At 41.1% G+C, this 22576-nt stretch overlaps 1 protein-coding gene across 6 annotated transcripts in view; it reads right to left on the bottom strand.

Moving 5' to 3' along the window:
* Lmbr1 (limb development membrane protein 1) overlaps positions 1–22576 on the bottom strand; it is a 156152-nt gene that overhangs the window by 116924 nt on the left and 16652 nt on the right. For 4 of the 6 annotated variants that reach the window (XM_052172947.1, XM_052172951.1, XM_052172948.1 and 1 more), the window contains exons 2-3: positions 8463–8535; positions 5574–5613 (exon numbers count right to left, since the gene is read on the bottom strand). The exons of 1 other annotated variant lie outside the window; for it this stretch is intronic. In XM_052172947.1, coding sequence (XP_052028907.1) covers positions 5574–5613; positions 8463–8535 — 113 coding nt within the window. The remainder of the gene's footprint in view (positions 1–5573; positions 5614–8462; positions 8536–22576) is intronic. One more of the 6 variants, XM_052172950.1, reaches the window with a different exon arrangement.

The following is a 22576-nucleotide window of genomic DNA, read 5'->3' as shown; positions in this document are numbered from 1 at the left end:
GGGGAAGGGAGGAGGAGGAGGGGGACGGAGGAAGAAAGAAGGCAGGCAGGCAGCGGAGACAGCAGCAGTAATGGCAAAGGAAACTTAATTTGCATTAAAAATAAAACTTGAGTATCAATCATGTTGAAGTTAATATTGAAAGAATGTGAAAATAAAGGTAAGAAGAAGTTTAAGTCATAGTAAATGTCCTAGCATGCATTTAATCAAGTAACCCTGCATTTAATGCCATTCTGTGCCACACAGCAGAAGTGCATACCTACACAGCCAAAAGTACCCTGGAAAGCCCTGGGTTCAGTTAATTAAGAAAACAACATTTTAATGTAGGCCGATGGAACACTCCAAACAAAATTCAGCTCAGTCACAGAAACATGAATTGATCCAATAGAATGAAAAGCAGGTGTCCTGGGAAAGTATTAAATAGTGGCTCAGCAGGTTGGCCAACTGCAGCCTAGAGAGGACCCTGATAAGCATCGCCTTTGCCAATGTCAAAACCAAAGTCAAATCCAAATACTCACCATCCCAAGGCCTGCACAGCAATCCCAACACACTAGGCCCCTCAATAGGACATGTTTCATCTTACATTTACACACACACACACCTGCTTCCTAACCCTCTTATGAGTTCCAGGCCTCTGCCCACAAACTGTTCTCTAACTCTACAGTGTCCTTACAACAGTGCACAAAGCAAATGTGTCTAAATAGCAAGACAGATCTCAAATGCCACTTGCCTGTCATGTATCCCTCAACTCCGACCTTCTTATTCCTCTTAGTAGAATCAGCTCATCTTTCCTCTTAGCTCCCATAATACTCTGACCACACACCAGGAAACATTACTTCCAAATCCAATACTGGAACCCATGACCTAACAAAAGGAGTTCACTTATGAGACAAAGGGATAAATCAGCAAGCCACAAGTGGTCCAGAAAATCCAGCATATATGGTCATCATTACCATAATGCTGCTTTTCAACAGCTATTGGAGCCTCCACTCCACTCTGTTACTGTGACAGACCTACCCAGAGAGCAGAAAACCACTTCTGCTGCCCACAGAGAGCTCCTCAACTAACAAATCATCCTTAAAATAAGGCCCTGAGCTAATACAACCATAAAACACACCGTTTCAGAAATGTCATCTTCTAAAACAGAGTAGTAAAATATTATCTTTGTAGATATTGTACCTTTTGTGATTATGGTAGTAATACAACAAAAACATTTTCTTGACTATGTGACATTTATGACCATCTCCTTAAGGGTATACAAACTTCTCTTGAATGCTAAATGTCACCTATACCTCAAAAAGCCATAATCTCTAGATCACAGTAGCTTTCACGGAGTGGTGACAAATGCGGTGAAATCACCTTCAGCAAACCTGCTACACACTTCCAGGTAGAAAACAAGAAGCAGGACCTCAAATGCTGGACCTTGGGTATTTCAAATGGATAAGCACTTCCTTCTTGAAATTCTCGAACCCTTTCTCCAGCATTCCCTCCCTCCTAACTGCACATTGAAATGCTCCTACTGTCATCTTAAATGTTTTGTTTGATCTGAAATGTGGCCACATGCTTCTGTTTTGCAGACACAGCCTCATTTGTGGCACCACTTGAGAACTGCTCTGCTTCCATGAAGCACGCAGCCTAGCTGGCAAAAATATGTCACTGGGTTCCGTCCACCTCTGATCCAGCCTCTACACTGGGCTGGTCCATCTGCAAGTAACAAAACACTAACATACACTGCCAACACTGTGGACTGTGAGGCTGTATAAAAATAAACCTTTGCTCCTGACTGGTGTTTTGTCAGTGATGAGAAAAGTAACTGTCACAGTCTTTATCTGGCTAATCAATAAAAAGCATGCTTTGTGAATTCAGCCCTCAAGCACTCACTCTGATCAGCGGTTCTTAACCATGGGAGCATCGGAATGTATGATCATCAGGATCACCCACAAGCAACCACCTGAAGGGGCTTCTGCTAGTGCACATACCGCAGACTGATCCAGTAAATCTCTTGGTGATCCTCAGTCACTAAACAGATATTTACAAACACTTGATTCTGATCCAGCACTATACTTGGCATGTTTGAACAGTAAATAAGACATCCTTTTTTGCCCTCACAGGGCTTCTAAGCATCACTTAATGTTATGAGAGCATCAGACAATAAACATCAAATATTTACTAGGTAAATGCATATTAAAGGTGGTAGGCACTGCAGAAAATACAATGAGCAAGGAAAAGCACGGTGACAATGGTCAGACAAGTCAGACTGAACACAGAACAACACAACTCCTGACAGAGCTGGAGAGGAAGCAAAGGTAGCTGAAAGGCCAAGTGCATAAAGAGAGAGGCTGGTGTCTCGTGATCTACAGAAGGCAGGCTGCATGTGGGATGAGGAATCCAGTCTTAGACCAGTGTAGTTTGATGTCCACAAGGCAGGAATACCACAAGATGAAACTCTGTGATTTTTCTCAGCAAGCCACAGGTGACTTGGGATTGCTGACTCTACTGACCCTGTGTTCTTGGCCCCAGGTCAAGGCTGCGACTACCACGATGTTCTACTCTTAAGATACTCTTACTCTCAGTTAATATTTTATAGGAAAATGAGATTGAAATTACAAGAGAACCCTATTTTTGTCAAATTTCCAATCTATTCGTCTACTGGTTTCTATCAGGATGGACTCAAAATTGTACTACTAAATGCAGTAGTTTCAAATACATTACAATAATTACTTACTTTGATGTTTAAATTGTCCCCAATTTGGTAAGAAAAACCTTCAAAAGATTGTTTCCCTTAAAATATCCCAATAATTCTTACTTTCTTAAATTCTATACAAGTAAAATACAAAATTGAGCTGAGCCTTTCCCTATCTAGTCCTTCTATTAGTCTTTATGAGTCCTGACTTAGTATAGTCTTTATGAGTCTGGCTTAGTAGAAAATTCTATTTAAACACTGCCTGAGCATTATAAGGAGTCCCTACTACTGAGAGAGATCGTCAGGATATATACCGGTTATTTGAATATGCTTGGCCCAGAGAATGTCACTAGTGGCAGGTGTGCCTTGTTAGAGGAGGTGTAGCTTTGTTGGAAGCATGTCACTGTGGGTGTGGGCTTGAAAACCCTTGTCCCTTCCCCTTTTTGCCTTTGGAACAAGATGTACAACTCTCAGCTCCTTCTGCACTGTGCCTGCCTAGATGCTGCCATCCTCCTGCCTTGATGATAATGGACTGAACCTCTGAACCTGTAAATCAGCCCCAGTTAAATGTTGTCCTTCTGAAGAAGCTGAAGGGGCCTTATCTGGCATCAATGGGAGGGGAAGTCCTTGGTCCAGTGAAGGCTTAATGCCCCAGTGAAGAAGAATGCTAGGACAGGGAGGTAGATGTAGTTGGGGCGTGAGGGAAAGGCACCCTCATAGAAGCAGGGTAAGGGTGGATGGAATAGGGTGTTTGCAGAGGGGAAACTGGGAAAGGGGATAACATTTGAAATGTAAATAAATAAAATATCCAATTAAAAAATAATAAATGTCCTTATAAGAGTTGCCTCAAGCCGGGCAGTGGTGGCGCACGCCTGTAATCCCAGCACTCTGGGAGACAGAGGCAGGGGGATTTCTGAGTTCGAGGCCAGCCTGGTCTACAGAGTGAGTTCCAGGATAGCCAGGGCTACACAGAGAACAAAACAGAAATATGGCATTTTCTTTTTTAAATAAGCACATAGCAGAGGAAGGGAATGGTCTCGTAGCCTAGGCTGGCCTTACTTATTAGTAGCTGAGGCTAGCCTTGAACTGCCCCTTACCATTACAGACATGGTTTTTTTCCATGTAACTTTTGGTTCACTTGACCTTAAGTCTCTCCACCATTACAAGGCACCAATTCCCTCCCATAATGAACCCTGCTCTATACAGACACATATCTTCTTGTCTGGGTAATTTCCCATTCTGGACTGAACTGCCCTGACACTCAGACACCTCCTTCCCCAACTCAGCTCCCAACACTCCTCGTAGGCCCTCCCTGTGGCTCTATTTACCTTTGGTGACATTGGCACTCTCATGGAAACCTTGCCACCCTGCCAGATTCTCTGAAACTGGAGTTGGGGGGGTTGTGAGCCACCATGCTGATGGTGGGAACCAAACCCAGATCCTCTGCAAGAGCAGCCAGTCATCTCTCCGGCCCCAGGTTTCACATTTTAATAAGGAAAATCTAATAGAAAGAACTTAACTGCTATTCAGTTTGATACATCAAAAATTGAAGTCCATTTCTATCATATCTCCCCTCACAAATAAGGAACCTATAAGGCAATTGAGCAAATGTGTTATTCTAACCAGAAAGTCTATCTGCTCACTGTTCAGAGAGTTTGCAAACAGCTGACAGCTTGTATCTTAGTCAGGGTTTCCATTCCTGCACAAAACATCCTGACCAAGAAGCACGTTGGGGAGGAAAGGGTTTGCTCAGCTTATACTTTCGCACTGCTGTTCATCACCAAAGGAAGTCAGGACAGGAACTCACACAGGGCAGGAGCTGACACATGGAGGGGTGCTGCTTACTGGCTTTCTTCCCCTGACCTGCTCAACCTGCTTTCTCATAGAACCCAGGACTACCCAGGGATGGCACCACCCACAATGGGCCCTCCCACCCTTCATCAGTAATTGAGAAAATGCCTTACAGCTGGATCTCATGGAGGCATTTCCTCAGGGGGACTCCTTTCTCTATGGTAAGTCCAGCTCATGTCAAGTAGACACAAAACCAGCCAGTACATCTTGAGTGTTTACCCTCTTTCTCAGGCTTTCTGCGTTGCCCAACCTGTCCTCAAACTCTCAACCTTTCTGTTCTACCTCTAGAAGGCTGAGACTACAACTGGTGGCCTCTGTGCTATGCTAGGTCTTTCTTAAACAACTGTTCCTCCTTTAAGCCCTGTTCCTCATTAAATCCCCTGAAGATGAAATATGGCATTTTCATTGCCGGGCAGTGGTGGCGCATGCCTGTAATCCCAGCACTCTGGGAGGCAGAGACAGGCAGATTTCTGAGTTCAAGGCCAGTCAGGTCTACAGAGTGAGTTCCAGGACAGCCAGGGCTATACAGAGAAACCTGTCTTGAAAAAATCCAAAAATAAAAAAACCCAGAAATATGGCATTTTCTTTTTTAAATAAGCACATAGCAGAGGAAGGGAATGGTCTCATGTAGCCTAGGCTGGCCTTACTTATTAGTAGCTGAGGCTAGCCTTGAACTGCCCCTTACCATTACAGACATGTGCCAGACTCAGCTTGAATACCACATTTTACGGAGACAATCAGTTCTGAATTAACCATGTGTACTTATTTACATGTGTTTTTTAAGAATATGATAAGGTAGCCGGTGGTGGTGGCACACACCTCTAATCCCAGCATTCTGGGAGACAGGGGCAGGTGGATTTCTGAGTTCAAGGCCAGCCTGGTCTACAGAGTGAGTTCTATGACAGCCATAGGGCTATACAGAGAAACCCTGTCTCAAAAAAAAAAAAAAAAAAAAAAAAAAAAAAAGGTGATAAGGTAGTTACTTCCTTCAGAGTCTAACTTCAAAACTATAAACAGAACAATTAAATTTTAGAATACATACGATATCCTGTTGACTACAGCATCCTCATCTTCTTGTTCATCTGCAAAAATGTTTATAGTGTTACTATTTTATCTCCAACAAAATGTTTCATGAATTTATCTAAAAATATGCCAAAAATACAAAGTTTTAAAAATTCAATTGTTAAGCTTCAAAAAAAACCCAACTATAGATTTCATTATAACAGGTAGAGTGTGTATAACTCAGTGAGTTGTGATTTTTTTTTTTGAGAAATGCTGTTTAACAGATACATGTAAATTAAAATTTTACAAATACCTAGTCTCAAGAAAATAAAATTTAAAACTGGAATACCTAAAACATAATCCACACATCAAATGAGGTACAAGAAGAACGGAGGAGTGGCCCCTGTTTCTGGAAAGAGTGTAGCAGTATAGGGCAAAACCAGAACAGGGAAGTGGGAAGGGGTGGGTGGGAGAACAGGGGGAGGGAAGGGGTCTTATGGGACTTTCAGGGAGTGGGGGGCCAGAAAAGGGGAAATCATTTGAAATGTAAATAAAAAATATATCGAATAAAAAAAGAAAAGAAAAAAATTTAGAACCACAGAACCATTGTGAAATGCAGGTAGATAGTGTAGGATAAGATGCCTATGAATGACATGTTTGGGCTATTAATTACTAACAGACATTTCTATTATAAAACAAAAATTATCCACTTTTCTTTGAGTTTTTATAAGTAGAGGAAATGATAAGATCTTCTTAAGCCATCCTAAACTACCTTTGTGATGGTTTGTGTGTGTTTGGCCCAGGAAGTGGCACTTTTAAAAGGTGTGGCCCTGTTGGAGTAGGTGTAGCCCTGTTGTAGTAGGTATGTCACTGTGGGTATAGGCTATAAAACTCTCATCCTAGGTGCCTGGAAGGAAGTATTCTCCTAGCAGCCTTCAGATGAAGATTTAGAACTCTCAGCTCCTGCACCATGCCTGCCTGGATGCTGCCATGTTCCCACCTACATGATAATGGGCTAAATCTCTAAACCTATAAGTCAGCCCCAATTAAATGTTCTTATAAAAGTTGCCTTGGTCATGGTGTCTGTTCACAGCAGTAAAACCTTAACTAAAACAACCTTAGATAGCATCTCAACAATTCAAAAGTATTGTCTAAGTTACAGACAGAAAAACGTAACATTTTCCGTATCTTTTTAAGTAGCAGGCAGACTCCATCAGGATACCTTTTTTACCCCTTCGTCCTCTCTCACACCTCCTAGACACCATCTCTTTTGTCTTCATTCATAAACTTACCAGTTAAAGGGACTATGTAAGTACACAAGTATTGCAAAACCCTCCAGTCCTTCCAGCTCTTCATCTGTCTCGTGTCCTGAAAGGCTCTCCTTAAGCCTCTGGACCTCTGGAAACTCTCTAGCCTCAATGTCAGTGGTGTGTTTTAGCCATTCTTTGCAGTGTCTGTCCTGAATTACAGACTTCTCAAAATAACTTTACAGTCAAAGGCACCATAAAATCACATTCATGATTAATTTTTATCCTGTTGCCTCCACACCTAATCCATCACCAAGTCTGTCCCACTGTCTCCTTATCCATAGCCAATATTCTATCCAACCAACAAGGTCCACCGTCTTTCTCATTCCCTGTGACTATTGGATTAACCTAAAGATCATCTAAATCTAGTTTTCCTGTACATTACCCTTAACTTCCCCTTAAACAATGCATTCATGTTTTTCACTTGTACCCTACCCTCTCTTTTCTTCTATGTGTGTAATCTATAAAGCAATGTGACCAGGTGTCTTTAAAACAACTGAAAAACTGTCTTGAATCTGCAGATCTTCACATTTTTTGCAGATTACAGAATCCAAGGAACACTTCCAAACAGTCACAGAGCCAGGTGATCGCTCTAAAGCAACATACTGTAACAAGAGCTATTCCTTTTATTTATCTCAAGTTTGATAAGATATAATACATCAAAGTATCTTTAATACACGGAATCTTTAATACAAGTATCATACAACATTGACCATTAGTGCAACATCAAAGACAGAAAATGCTATGTTTAAAAAAAAATAGCTGAGAATTAGCAGAAGGAATCTGCTAGAATACATATAAAATACTAATCCAAAAATCTGTGAATTCATCAGTCCATTAAAAAATAAAGATATGAAAAAGTCTCTGATTAACTCAGAATAAAATGAAATAATACAGGATATCATACAATTGAATACAGTACAATTACAGGTACTCTAACTTTTATATTGCTTTAAAAAAGGAAAACAGAGGCTGGAGAGACAGCTCAGCACTTAAGAGCACTTGCTGCTCCTGCAGAGGTCTTACTTGATTCCCAGTAATTACATGGGGGCCATTTTTAACTTCAGTTCCTGGGGATCCAACACCCTCTTCTGGCCTCTGCAGACATGAGGCGTGCATACAGTACAAAAATACACACTCAGGCAAAACACTAAAGCACATAAAACAAAAATAAGTAAATAAATACATCTTTCTGAAAAGAAAAAGGAAATCTGAAAGAAGGGAGGGAGGGAGACAGGAAGGAAGGAAGGAAGGAAGGAAGGACAAACAACACAATTCTATAGTGAGAAAATGAAAGGGGCCGGGATGGCTAGGATGCTCAGTTAGAACCAGCCACAAAGAACTAAACACCGTCATAAACTCTGGAATTTCTTAGGTACTAAATAGCCAACACTATTAGTTAGGCATGAGAGTTGTGATAAGCAAGGACTCTGGTATGGGCTAGGAGGGTGGCTGAGTGTAGTCAGGTTCCCTGGGGGTTATTTTTAGTATTCTTAGGTCCAGGCAACTGTTTTCTTCAGCCATCAGCATATTCAGCATGGCCGCATTGTGTGGGTGGATCCCATATACCACCCCAGATACCCAGCTCTGATAAAAGCTGTGATGTATCTGTTTCTCCTTACCTGATTTTCTCTTGTATCTTGTAATGATGAAGTAGGAAATGATGTAGAGAATGGCAAAAATAAGAAAACATATCTGAAACAAAGAAAATGTAACTGGTCATTTACATTTTTGCCTGTCATTGTTATAACCAACAAGAGATACATCTTTGGTATTTAGAGGAAATGAAGGATCTATAACTCTTGTAAAGTAAAACTTATAGAAACGTCACAAATGTAATATTTTGATACAAAATATATGTGATCTGGTCAATTATTCTACTTAATACTATTTTGGTGAGACAGCCCAGTTTAAAGTTTCTCTTTTCATAACTTGAGAAAATGTTTTTCAAAGTCATTTCGAGTGTAGACAGCCAAACCACCATAACAATTCTGAAAACTAAATCAGTAAGCCCACGCTGTCCCCCGGGAAAGTAAAGCGTACGTGGGAGGGCTGCAGAAGTATGTGGCAGGGTGCTGGCACCACAACCGGACAGATTCAGTCACATGGGGCTTTAGCATAAAAGAAGCATCACAGAGCATGTGGAATAAAAAATAAGTTCAGTAAATGTAACACATTTTAAAATTAAAATTGAAATTCTTTATTCAACTGTGGTTAAAGTCTTAAAGATAAATCCCACTTACTTTGTCTAATAAAAACATCACAGGATTACTCTATGTGGCCCGAGGTCCTACTCCACACATGGCAATGCCCTCCCCACTGCACTAGTTAATAGAGGAAGGAGCTAGCTGGCTTATCACTACTGATTAGAACTTAAAATATACTCTCAAGGATTTTAACATACAGTACACTGTTCTTCATGACATCATTAGATCAGCAGGCCTACTAAACTCGCTCTTATGAACTTTGGCACCCACTGGCCACACCCCAACCCACAGCCCCCTTTCTGGTATACTCTTTACTTCTATGAGCTCGGATTGTTTAGTTTTTCTCTATGAGTAGAGCTCACTAGGCAGAATTCCCCAGATCACCCCTTGATGCCCTCCATGGCACAGTCTCCTTCAGGCTGAATGGACACATCAGGATTATCACATTTTCTTCATCCATTCTTCCCCACTGGCACACACATCAGCTGTCTCTATAGCCTGACATGGTGAGCCCTGAGCACAGTGTTTCTCATAAACAATTCATTTCCTTTGACCGTGGATCCAGATTGGAAGATGTAGACTAACTATGCATGTCTGCTTTGCATTCTGGATGACACATCATGCTGTTCTGGTGCCAGTGGTACAAAAGGCTTCTTTTTATTCCACATCCTCAACAGAACTTCTCTCTTGCTCTGTGGAAGCAGCCATTACAACAGAGAGGAGATGAATCTTCCTTTCCATTTCTCTATGACAAAGGATGCTAGGTACATTTTCATATATCTGTTATACATTTGTATATCTTCTTTTGAGAAATGTCCACCCAAGTCTACCCATTTTCATTTGGATCATATGTGTACACTGTACTTTATTTTTGTCAGAGCTGGGGCAACAAATGGGTAAACAGGGAAGGTCAAGAAACAGGATATCCACCGAAGACCAAATGCTAAAAATAAAGCCTCGCTTGTTGGAGAAAAAAAAAAAAAACCTGCTGAAATGTAGTGAGCACTCTAGCATGGACCTCTCAGTTTGAGTTGGTAGACATGTAGTAAGAAAGACTTCTGACTCTGTAAGAAAAGTGGAAGGAGACAGCAAATAAATGAAAATAGAGAAAATTCATAAAAGGAAGGAACAAATGAGATCAAATGGCCTTTACGTTCCAGGCAAACCTAGACTAGCAGTCCTGACCCCTGAGGTCTGACAATGATGTGGAAAATGATGCTTGACTGCTGAGTCCCCAAGCAATTTCAACTACGTGATGTTCCCAACAGCACGGACACTTCAGCTGCTCTCCCTTCTCCTTAATCCACTTCTCCCCTTCTCTTCCTGCACCCCTCCAACCTGCCACACTCTCTCTTTCATTCTCTACAGTCAAACTCTTCATCCTGACAGTTTATACTTCTACAGGCTTCTGCCTTCCCATTATTCCCCTACTCTACTCTGACCCCATGCCCACAGGTAGCTCAAAGGAGCCAGGCAGTAGAATGATGACTCAACCTCAAACCTCGATGTAGCAACCTCTATCAGCAGAGCCCTTCCTTCTCTGGCAGCTTCCCTCTTTCTCAGTCTGTATCAGCTGTGCTCTGACTCAGGAGCTGGACACCCTTCCAGTCTCCTTCCACAAGTTCTTCACAGGCTCTGTCACTTCACCAGGTTTAACCACCGGGCTCAGGTAGTCCCTGACCACAGGCTTATGAGAATGCAAGGCAACGTACGAAAGACCCATGAAGATGGGAAGACAAGTGAAGACAAGCTCAGGCTGAAGGACAGAAGAGCAGAAGCAAGATCAGACACCTGGCTGCTGCGAAGGAACCAAGGCCTAGAAGAATGAATGTTCTGGTGGAAGAAGAAACTGAATAAAAAGCCAGGTGGTGGTGGCACACACCTGTAATCCCAGAACTCTAGGAGGCAGAGGCAGGCAGATTTCTGAGCCAGCCTGGTCTACAGAGTGAGTTCCAGGACAGCCAGGGCTATAAAGAGAAACCCTGTCTCGAAAAAACCAAATCCAAAAAAACAGGGAAAAAAAGAAAGGAAGAAAGGAAGGAAGGAAGGAAGGAAGGAAGGAAGGAAGGAAGGAAGGAAGGAAGGAAGGAAGGAAGGAAACAAAGAAACAAAGAAACAAAGAAACAAAGAAACAAAGAAACAAAGAAACAAAGAAACAAAGAAACAAAGAAAAACTGAATAAAACCAAATAATTGGGGAGGACCAAAGCAAAACAGTGTCTTCTGAATAATGGTAGGTCACTGCATTCATGAACTCATAGCCATTTTGGCTGCCTGAACAAGAGCTGCATAAGATCAAGTCAGTCAACTAGATTCCAGCACAGAATAGGGAGGGCCTCACAAGCCTCTCTCTTTAGCTGAGTAACTACTGATGACTGAAGTCTTCAGAGGGAGGGATGGTCAGTTTTCATTAAGGGTATGCCACTGGTAGAGGGTAGGTAAACCATAGCCCAGTGAATGGCTCCTTACTCAGAAGTATATGGGTGGCAAAAACTGGATTTGCTGAGGAAGAAATAAAAAAGGAAGGAAGAAAAGTAGGGAATGGAAAGGAAGAAGGGAGGGAAATAAAGTTGGAAGCAGGTCAGAAATCAATCTGGGAGAAGTTAGGAGACAAGTGGAGGATGAACAGGATCAAAATGCATTGTATACATGTATAAAATTATCAAATAAAAAATAAATAAAATAAAAAAATTAAACTAAAATAAATTAAACAAATAAAAAAATTAAACTAAAAGAGATCTTCAACACTCCCCCAAAATAAGAATAGAAGTCTTCAGCAAAGATGTTTAGGACAATGATATTTCTGGCAGTAAAGGGAAGCTCACTGTCCTCAGAGCTCACCCATCTACTCCTGTCAGCTGTGTCTCACCGTTAGTGGTGAGCTGCTGGAACACTTTATTAGCTTAGGGGATTTGTTTTAAATGACATTTAAACATGAAAAATAGAAATTTCAGAAATCTCAGGATACAGCAGTAGATGATAAATAATGAAAGTTAATAAACCAAAGGCCCGAGGAGCCAGAATGCAAAGAAGGAAACCAAGGGGAAGCCATATAGGAGTACAGGCGAGGCTACAAATTATAAAAATATAAGTGCTATTCAAATGGAATAAAAGCTACTGTTCATAAATATAAAAATACATCTATCTATAAGAGACTGGGACAGAAACCAAAGAAGTGACTACAGTGTGATTTCCCAAGGTGGACTGCACACTGGTTCTCCTCGACATGAACACATCTTTTCCTCAGTGAGGGCCTTACAGACAAGTGAACTGAATGCAAGCTACAATGGTGGCTTCTAATCGCCCAGCATCCCAGGAACAACAACAACAACAAATCCCCTAAGCTAAATAAAGTGTTCCAGCAGCTCACCACTAACTGTGAGACACAGCTGACAGGAGTAGATGGGTGAGCTCTGAGGACAGTGAGCTTCCCTTTACTGCCAGAAAAGAAGAGTCATGCTGCCCCCCCTCCCCCGCCAGAGAACCCCACAGCACTTCTCAGTGGCATCCAGCCTGTGGAGAAGGCAATCCGAGCCCTTGGAGCCACATGCTTTTATTCCTGATTTGAACTGAGGGACCTAGTTCCCAGTGACTTGAATTTAATATGTACTGTTAAAATTTAACAATCTTGATTTGCATTTCCCTAATGACTAATGAAGTTGAGCATTTTTTAAGATGCTTCTCCGCCATCCGAAGTTCTTCAGGCGAGAATTCTTTGTTTAACTCTGTACCCCATTTTTTAATAGGGTTGTTTGGTTTTCTGGAGTCTAACTTCTTGAGTTCTTTATATATATTGGATATTAGCCCTCTATCTGATGTAGGATTGGTGAAGATCTTTTCCCAATTTGTTGGTTGCCGATTTGTCCTCTTGATGGTGTCCTTTGCCTTACAGAAACTTTGTAATTTTATGAGGTCCCATTTGTCAATTCTTGCTCTTAGAGCATACGCTATTGGTGTTCTGTTCAGAAACTTTCTCCCTGTACCGATGTCCTCAAGGGTCTTCCCCAGTTTCTTTTCTATTAGCTTCAGAGTGTCTGGCTTTATGTGGAGGTCCTTGATCCATTTGGATTTGAGCTTAGTACAAGGAGACAAGGATGGATCAATTCGCATTCTTCTGCATGCTGACCTCCAGTTGAACCAGCACCATTTGTTGAAAAGGCTATCTTTTTTCCATTGGATGTTTTCAGCCTCTTTGTCGAGGATCAAGTGGCCATAGGTGTGTGGGTTCATTTCTGGATCTTCAATCCTGTTCCATTGATCCTCCTGCCTGTCACTGTACCAATACCATGCAGTTTTTAATACTATTGCTCTGTAGTATTGCTTGAGGTCATCTTACACCAGTCAGAATGGCTAAGATTAAAAATTCAGGAGACAGCAGGTGTTGGAGAGGTGTGGAGAAAGAGGAACACTCCTCCACTGCTGGTGGGGTTGCAAATTGGTACAACCACTCTGGAAATCAGTCTGGCGGTTCCTCCGAAAACTGGGCACCTTACTTCCAGAAGATCCTGCTATACCACTCCTGGGCATATACCCAGAAGACTCCCCACCATGTAATAAGGATACATGTTCTACTATGTTCATAGCAGCCCTATTTGTAATTGCCAGATGCTGGAAAGAACCCAGGTATCCCTCAACAGAAGAGTGGATGCAAAAAATGTGGTATATCTACACAATGGAGTACTATTCAGCCATTAGAAACAATGAATTCATGAAATTCTTAGGCAAATGGATGGAGCTAGAGAATATCATACTAAGTGAGGTAACTCAGACTCAAAAGGTGAATCATGGTATGCACTCACTAATAAGTGGATATTAACCTAGAAAACTGGAATACCCAAAACAATCCACACATCAAATGAGGTACAAGAAGAAAGGAGGAGTGGCCCCTGGTTCTGGAAAGACTCAGTGAAACAGTATTCAGCAAAACCAGAACCGGGAAGTGGGAAGGGGTGGGTGGGAGGACAGGGGAAGAGAAGGGGGTTTACGGGACTTTCGGGGAGTGGGGGGGGCTAGAAAAGGGGAAATCATTTGAAATGTAAATAAATTATATCGAATAAAAAAAAAGAATTGATACTTGGTGTTCTTTGGGGGGGGGGGTTCCTGGCAAAAAATAAAATAAAATAAAATAAAAAAATTTAACAATCTTAAATTCCAAGTATAACACTGAACTTAGATTCAAGGTGGTGCATTATAATAAAATTTTACTATTTAGCTTTTCATTGAAGATCTAAAAATGAAAGTTGCCAAGTTGGATCAGAAACATCTCTACCCACCCTGAGAGCTAAGGCCTATTCCTGAAAGGCTCATCGTCTGTACCAGATTTATGTTAATATCATTAATCCAAAATATAAAGACATACTAACCACCAATTAAACAATTTTAAGTCATACTTCTTTGAAACTACCCAATGACAAGGAAATGTTAAAATCTAGATCACTAAAAGACACAAAGAATAAATAGTTAATTTAAGAAATATAGAAAGATAAAATAGGCTGAGGAGATGGCTCAGTGAGTAATGCTGCTATACAAACATGAGAACGTAAGCTCAGATCCCCAGAACACATATAAAAGCAAGGCTCAGCAACATACATCTCTAACATACATCGGTGCACGGGAAGCTGAGACAAGCCAATCCTGGGGGTTTACTAGCCAGCTATTCTAACTCAAACAGTGAACTCCATGATGCAATGCACCAATGCAGGCTAAACTTTTTCTCAGCCTACTTTAATAAGGGTTAACCTCTCTCTAGCCCCACCCACCAGAGGTAATGGAAAAGACAGGTTATTAGGATATGGGGGCAAGTGGACCTGTTCTTTGGGAGGACAGGGCAAGTCCAATCTTTGTTGTTCTCAGTCCAGTACACTAGCAAACACCAAATACCAAACAGCAGCTGCAGACCAGTACACTCAGTAGACACCACACACAAATCAGCAAGGACAGTTCAATCTAGAAAAAACCACAAGGCTTGTCACCCAGCCTGAGTCCACCATGGAAGTGGCAAGAGGCTGCAGGAACTCCATGAGAAGTTCTTTGGTGAGTTTCTCTCTATGAAGTCACCACAAGTAAAGCTCAACAACGCAATGTAAAATGAACCAATACCTGGGGTGCTCTCAGGGAAGAATGAACACAGAGGCAAAGCAAAAGTGAACCAATGTTCCAGCTCCCACTGTCTATGGAGTCCTGTTTATATTCTTTCTAAACATCATGTGTTTCCTTCAGCAAAACATCCTTTCAGCTTTGTCACCTTCAGCAAAACATTCGTTCATGTGTCTGCTTTAGCAAACCATCCTTTCACCTGTGTGCCCCAGCAAAACATCATTTGACATAACTCACTTTCCAGGAAACTAGAGGTTTCCAGTTCACACCACACACATACAATTCACACCATACAATGTAATTCCACTACATACTACACACATACAATTCACACCACATACATACAATTCCACTTCACATACACATGATTGGCGAGATAAATACACAAATGTTCCACTTTCTACACCTATGTGATTGGAAAGATAGATAAATATACAAATATGTCTCTACTGTAGCCCTGGCTAAGGTGGAACTTGTTCTACCAGCAAGAATGGCTTCGAACCCAGAGATCCACCTGCCTCCGCCTCATGAGTGCAGGGACTAAGTTTCAATTTTTATTCCCAGATAAAACTGGAGTTATGTTAAAATATATGAAATAAATATAGAAATAAGACAAAGTAGACCCATAAAATAAAAAGGGAAGAGACACTTCCAAATAAGAACAGTGCCCTTCTTGTGAGACCCCTTTACTCCTTTATCCTTCAGAATCACATGGCCAATGCTGCCAAGTTCTGTTCCCTGCTTCGATGGAACCTGGCCCTCTTTGAATTATATTTGCATAAACTTTCCTTTGTTGCTTCTTCTAGGAACAGATAATGCCACAGACCTTTCCCTTTTACAAGTTGCAGGATTAGCTGGGTAAGGTCTCACAATAATGGTATCACTCTCTTTGTTCCATTTCTCCTCTTTCATCACAAATCTTTTTTTTTAAGATTTATTTATTTTATGTTTGTATATGAGTACACTGTAGCCGCCTTCAGACACACCAGATGAGGTCACTGGATCCCATTACAGGTGATTGTGAACCACCATGTGGTTGCTGGGAATTGAACTCAGGACCTCTAGAAGAGCAGGCAGTGCTCTTAACCACTGAGCCATCTCTCCTGCCCCTCACCATAAACCTTTACTCCAACATTAAATTTCTGGTGTTTATTTTCTCCTTAAACTACAGGTTTTGTATTTCTTTTTGCACTGCTTGCTCTTTTTCATTGCACACCTGTTTAAGAGGATCACTAATAACCATGCCAATATTAGCCTGTCTTGAAATCTCTACCAATGAAATTAGCCCAAAGCTTTTCCATTAGCCTCGAGCAGATTTTTAGGACAAGGCCAAAAAAGCAGTGACATTCTTTGCCAAAATATCAAGAGTGGTGTCTTGCCCAAACTGCTCTCCTATGAAATCTCTTGAGCTGTGATTCAATTGTCCAAATAGCTCTCAGCAATTATGTCTTCTAAGCTCCTACTATGATAGTCCATGACAGCATACAACTACTTTCCTACTCCAAAGTCCCAAAGTCTTATATATTTCTGCCCAAAACAACATAGTCAGTACTATCACAGCATTAGTACATTCCCTGGTACCAACTTCTGTCTTAGTTTTCTTTTGCTGTGAAGAGGAACCATGACTTCAATAAGGCTACTTATAGAAGAAACAGTTTATTGGGAGTTATAGTTTCAGATGGTGAGTCTATAATCATTATGGCAGGGTGCATGGTAGCATTCAGGCACAAGGCTGCAACAGTAAATGAAAGCTTACATCTTAATCCGCAAATCCAGGGGAGGGGGAGGGAGAGGGAGGGGGAGGGGAGGGGAAAGGAGAAGGAGAGGAGGAGGGGGAGGGGAGAGGGAAAGGGAGAACTAACTGGGACTAGCATGGGCTTCTGAAACCTCGAAGTACTCCCCAGTAACATATCTGCTTCAATAAGACTCCTAATTCTTCCCAAACAATTCCACCAGCTAGATACCAAGCATTCAAATATATGGACCTATACCACCACAACAATTAAAGACAAAAGAGGCCATAAATATGAAAGAAAGCAAGAAAAAGTATTTTGAAGGACTTGGCAGGAGGAAAGGTAAGGGGTAAGAGATATAAAAAATAGGTAAAAACAAATGTAACCAAAAATATTAAAGACATCTACAATGAAAACTATATAGCACTCAAAAACCTGAAGAAGACACTAGAAGGTGGAAAGACTTCCAATGTTCATAGACTGAGAGAATTAATACTATTAAAATGGCATACTACCAAAGCAAACTACAAATCCAATGCACCTAATCAAATTATTAACATTTTCCATAAAACTATAAAAAGCAAGCAGAGCATTATTTGGAGTCATAAAGATCCCTAATATCAAAAACAATACTGGGGTTGGAGGGGGAGGTTTGATTGGGGATACCACAATAATCAATTTTTTACTTCAAAATACAATACTGTATCATACTAACAAAATCAGCATTCATGCAGAATAAAAGAAAATATGTAAAGCAATGAATAATGAATCAAGAAATAAATTATGCATCTACAGCTATATGGTTCTTAACAAATGTTCCAAAAATAGACAGTGAAGAAAAGCATCATCTTATACAAATAGTACTGGGAAACTGAATAGCCACATATAGATGGCTGAAACTAGATCCCTATCTCTCACCCTACACAGACATCAACTGAGAAATAGATCAAGGATCTTAATCTAAGACTTGAAACTACTAGAGGACCTAGTAGGACTCCAATAGCTCAAGAAATAAAAGCAAGAACTGACAGACAAAATTACACCAAATGTAATGCTCTGAGGAGCAAACAAAATTACAGTGTGGGGTGTTATCCCACAGAGTTAGAGAAAATTTTTAATCTGAAAGAGAATTAATAACCAGAATATTTTAACTCCAACCTTAACAGCAAAAGAACAAATAATCCAATCAATAAATGACACATGATCTAAACAGATACTTCTCATGAAAGAAAGGAAGGGAGGGAGGGAGAGAGGGAGAGAAGGAGGGAGGGAAGAAGGGAGAGAGGGAAGGAAGGAGGGAAGAAGGAAGGAAGGAAGGAAGGAAGGAAGGAAGGAAGGAAGGAAGGAAGGAAGGAAGGAAACACAAATGGCTAATTCAGCATTTTAGCTACCAGAGAATGGAAACCAAGATTCTGAAACTCAGCCAAATGGTTCTTATCCAAAATGCTGCTGAAGATGTGGACAAAAAAAGGAACCTTTATATACACTGGAAGGTATATGAATCAGTACAGCCACTATAGAAATGGAGATTCAGAAAATAAAAACTACAAACAGAATATATATAGCTCAGTTATCTCACTCCTGCACAGGATCTGCATTCCAGTGTTTCTCATACCAGATAAACACATTCACAATGGTCTACTGACACAATAGTGTTGGAGATTAGCTCTAATACTTTGATTTAATTGGAAATCTGTATGTCCAAACGCTAAGGTCCTTGTCCCCAGTTGGGTTTTGATGGATCAATAATGCCAACAGCCAATGGCTGGGTAAAGAGAGAGAGGCAGGACTTCTATGTTCCTGTGCACTGGGAGACAGGAGAGAGAAGATGCAGAATCAAGAGACAGATCAGATTTAGAGCTGCAGAGGAAAGATCATCTAAAATGTAGATAGGAAGGGAAAGTGGCCACTGAAAGAGCTGCCCAGAAAGTCTTGGGCAACATAAACCAATGGGCCTCACAGAAAGTAACAGAGCAGCAAAGTTAAAGGTGGATTTAGGTGTTGGGTCAGGAGAACTGGAGGGAAAAGTATGCTAGCTGAGGAAGGGTTAGGACTGCTTAGCCTTTGAGTAGCCAAGGCATTTCAAAAATAAGCTAATATGTGTGTATCTTTCATTTACAGATCCAAAGAGCTCAGAGTAGGAGCTATGGCTGGAAGTCACAGGGGGGGTCACTACAGTCACTGCTACACAATAGTCTACTGACAGATTACTGAACCAGAAAACACGGTACATATACAAAGTGGGGGATTATTCACCTATAAAAGATGAAGCTGTTTTGCATGGAGATGGATGGAAAAGGAAGAACTCAGGTTAAGTGAAGACAAAGAAAGAGAAGCATTACATGTTTTCTTTCCAAGGTGGAAATTGATTTGACTAAAGACCTGAAAGTAGAAGGGGGAATACAAAAGGAAGGGTAAAAGGATCACGAGGTATATAAGAAGAGGAGAGCAAAAGGGAGAAGGAATCAAATGAGGATATATGAATACATAGAAATGTCACAGTAAAAGGCTAGGCGCACAACCATAAAATATAAGAGAAATGGAAGTAGGAGGACAAAGAGTTCAAATTCGTCTTCAGTAATACAATGAGAGTTCAAGGCTAACCTAGCCTATATGTGGCCCTGTCTCTCACAAAGAAAAAGAGCCACCAGAGTACTTTATTTTAAATGATGTAACCCAAAAGGAAGAAATACCTATGATGTTTCATCATGTACTAAAACGAGCAGAGAGGCCATCTTCTCTACCAGCTGGGACAGGATCCATCAGGACTCCTCCTGCACCCAGGAGCTGGGCTGCATCACATCTGTCTGTACACAGATCCTGCCAGAGGAGAAATGCTCTGCAGGGAGTGATTTAATACTGGGTTTAGAGGTGAGACCACCATCTTCTCTCTAGCAACTGAGCAGGCGGGGATAGACAGGAGCGCAGGGAACACAAGAGCGCCAGAATATCCGGGACAGGGGCCATCCGGGCTCCAACTGCACCCAGGAGCTGGGCAGCACCACAGGCGTCTATGCACCGACCCTGCCAGGGGAGAACTGCTCTGCAGGTGTAGAGGCGAGGCCGCCATCTTCTCTCCAGTGACTAAGCAGGTGGGTACAGCCAGGAGCGCAGGGAACACAGGAGTGCCAGAGCAGCTGGGACAGGGTCCTTGCAGGCCCTACCTGCACCCAGAAACTGGGCAAGGCCACAGCACTCTGGACCAGGGGAGAGCCAGTCACCCAGTGGTGCTGAGACAGGCTTGCAGGCCCACAGGAGGGACAAGTGCCAGCCAGAAACAGCAGGACAGACCAACTAACACCAGAGATAATCAGATGGAAAAAGGTAAACATAGGAACATTACCAATTCTCCCACAACAGCAAGTCCTGGATACCTCAACACACCGGAAAAGCAAGATTTGGATTTAAAATCACAGCTCATGATGCTGATAGAGGGCTTCAAGAACATAAATAACTCCCTTAAAGAAATACAGGAGAACACAGGAAAACAGGTAGAAGCCATTAAAGAATTATAGGAAAGCACAAACAGGTGAAGGAATTGAACAAAACCATCCAGGATCTAAAAATGGAGGTAGAAACAAAGAACTCACAAAGGGAAACAGCTCTGGATATAGAAAACCTAGGAAAGAAGTCAGGAGTCATGGATGCAAGCATCAACAACAGAATACACAAGATAGCAAAATGCAAAAAGCTCCTAACCCAAAGCATCCAGGAAATCCAGAACACAATGAGAAGACCAAACCTTAGGATTATAGGTATAGAAGAGAGTGAAGATTTCCAACTTAAAGGGCCAGCAAATGTCTTCAACAAAATTATAGAAGAAAACGTCCCTAAACTAAAGAAAGAGATGCTCACAAACATACAAGAAGCCTACAGAACTCCAAATAGATTTGACCAGAAAAGAAATTCTTCCTGTCACATAATAATTAAAACACCAAATGCACTAAACAAAGAAAGAATATTAAAAGCAGTAAGGGAAAATGGTCAAGTAACATATAAAGGCAAACATATCAGAATTATACCAGACTTCTTGCCAGAGACTATGAAAGCCAGAAGATCCTGGATAGATGCCATACAGACCCTAAGGGAACACAAATGCCAACCCAGACTGCTATATCCAGCAAAACTCTCAATTATCATAGAGGGAGAAACCAAGGTATTTCATGACAAAAACAAATTTACACAATATGTTTACACACTACAAAGAATCCAGCACTACAAAGAATAATTAATGGAAAAAACAAACAAAAGGAGGGAAACTACACTCTAGAAAAAGCAAGAAATTAATCTTCTTTTAACAAACCAAAAAGAAGAGAGCCACACAAACATAACTCTACCTCTAATAACGAAAGTAACAAGAAGCAACAATCACTTCTCCTTAATATCTCTTAATATCAATGGACTCAAATGTCCAATAAAAAGATATAGATAAAGACAGACTGGATACATAAGCAGGACCCAATATTTTGCTGCATATAGGAAACCCACCTCAGGCACAAAGACAGACACTGCCTCAGAGTAAAAGGCTGGAAAACAATTTTCCAAGCAAATGGTCCCAAGAAACAAGATGGTGTAGCCAACTTAATATTGAATAAAATCGACTTTCAACCTAAAGTAATCACAAAAGATAAGGAAGGACACTTCACACTCATCAAAGGAAAAATCTACCAAGATGACGTCTCAATTCTGAACACATATACTCCAAATTCAAGGGCAACCACATTTATAAAAGAAACTTCAGTAAGCTCAAAGTACACATTGCACCCCACACAGTAATAGTGGGTGACTTCAATACCCTACTCTTATCAATGAACAGATCAGGGAAACACAAACTAAACAGAGAAATAGGAAACTAACAGAAGTTATGAACCAAATGGATTTAACAGATAACTATAGAACATTTTATCCTAAAACAGAACATGCCTTCTTCTCAGCACCTCACAGTACCTTTTCCAAAACTGACTATACTCACTCACAAAACAGACCTTAGCAGATATAAGAAGACTGAAATAATTCCATGTACCCAATCAGATCTCCAGGGACTAAGGCTGGTCTTCAATAACAACAAAAACAACAGAAAGCCCACATACACATGGAAGCTGAACAACACTCTACTCAACGATAACTTGGTCAAGGAAGAAATAAAGAAAGAAATTTCCAGGCAGTGGTGGTGGCACATGCCTTTAATCCCAGCACTTGGGAGGCAGAGGCAGGTGGATTTCTGAGTTCGAGGCCAGCCTGGTCTACAGACTGAGTTCCAGGACAGCCAGGGCTACACAGAGAAACCCTGTCTCAAAAAAACACACACAAAAAGAAAGAAAGAAAGAAAGAAAGAAAGAAAGAAAGAAAGAAAGAAAGAAAGAAAGAAAGAAAGAAAGAAAGAAAGAAAGAAAGAAAGAAAGAAAGAAAGAAAGAAAGAAAGAAAGAAAGAAAGAAAGAAAGAAAGAAAGAAAGAAAGAAAGAAAGAAAGAAAAAGAAAGGAAAGAAGGAAGGAAAGAAGGAAGGAAAGAAGGAAGGAAAGAAGGAAGGAAGGAAAGGAAGGAAGGAAGGAAGGGAAGGAAGGAAGGGAAGGAAGGAAGGGAAGGAAGGAAGGAAGGAAGGGAAGGAAGGAGGGAAGGAAGGAAGGGAAGGAAGGAGGGAAGGAAGGAAGGAAGGAAGGAAGGAAGGAAGGAAGGAAGGAAGGAAGAAAGAAAGAAAGAAA

Source organism: Apodemus sylvaticus, chromosome 2 (genome assembly GCF_947179515.1).
Source record: "Apodemus sylvaticus chromosome 2, mApoSyl1.1, whole genome shotgun sequence".
In the NCBI taxonomy this organism is placed as follows: Eukaryota; Metazoa; Chordata; class Mammalia; order Rodentia; family Muridae; genus Apodemus; species Apodemus sylvaticus.
The sequence above is the reverse complement of the archived record's forward strand: the minus strand, read 5'-3'. Positions and strand labels throughout refer to the sequence as shown.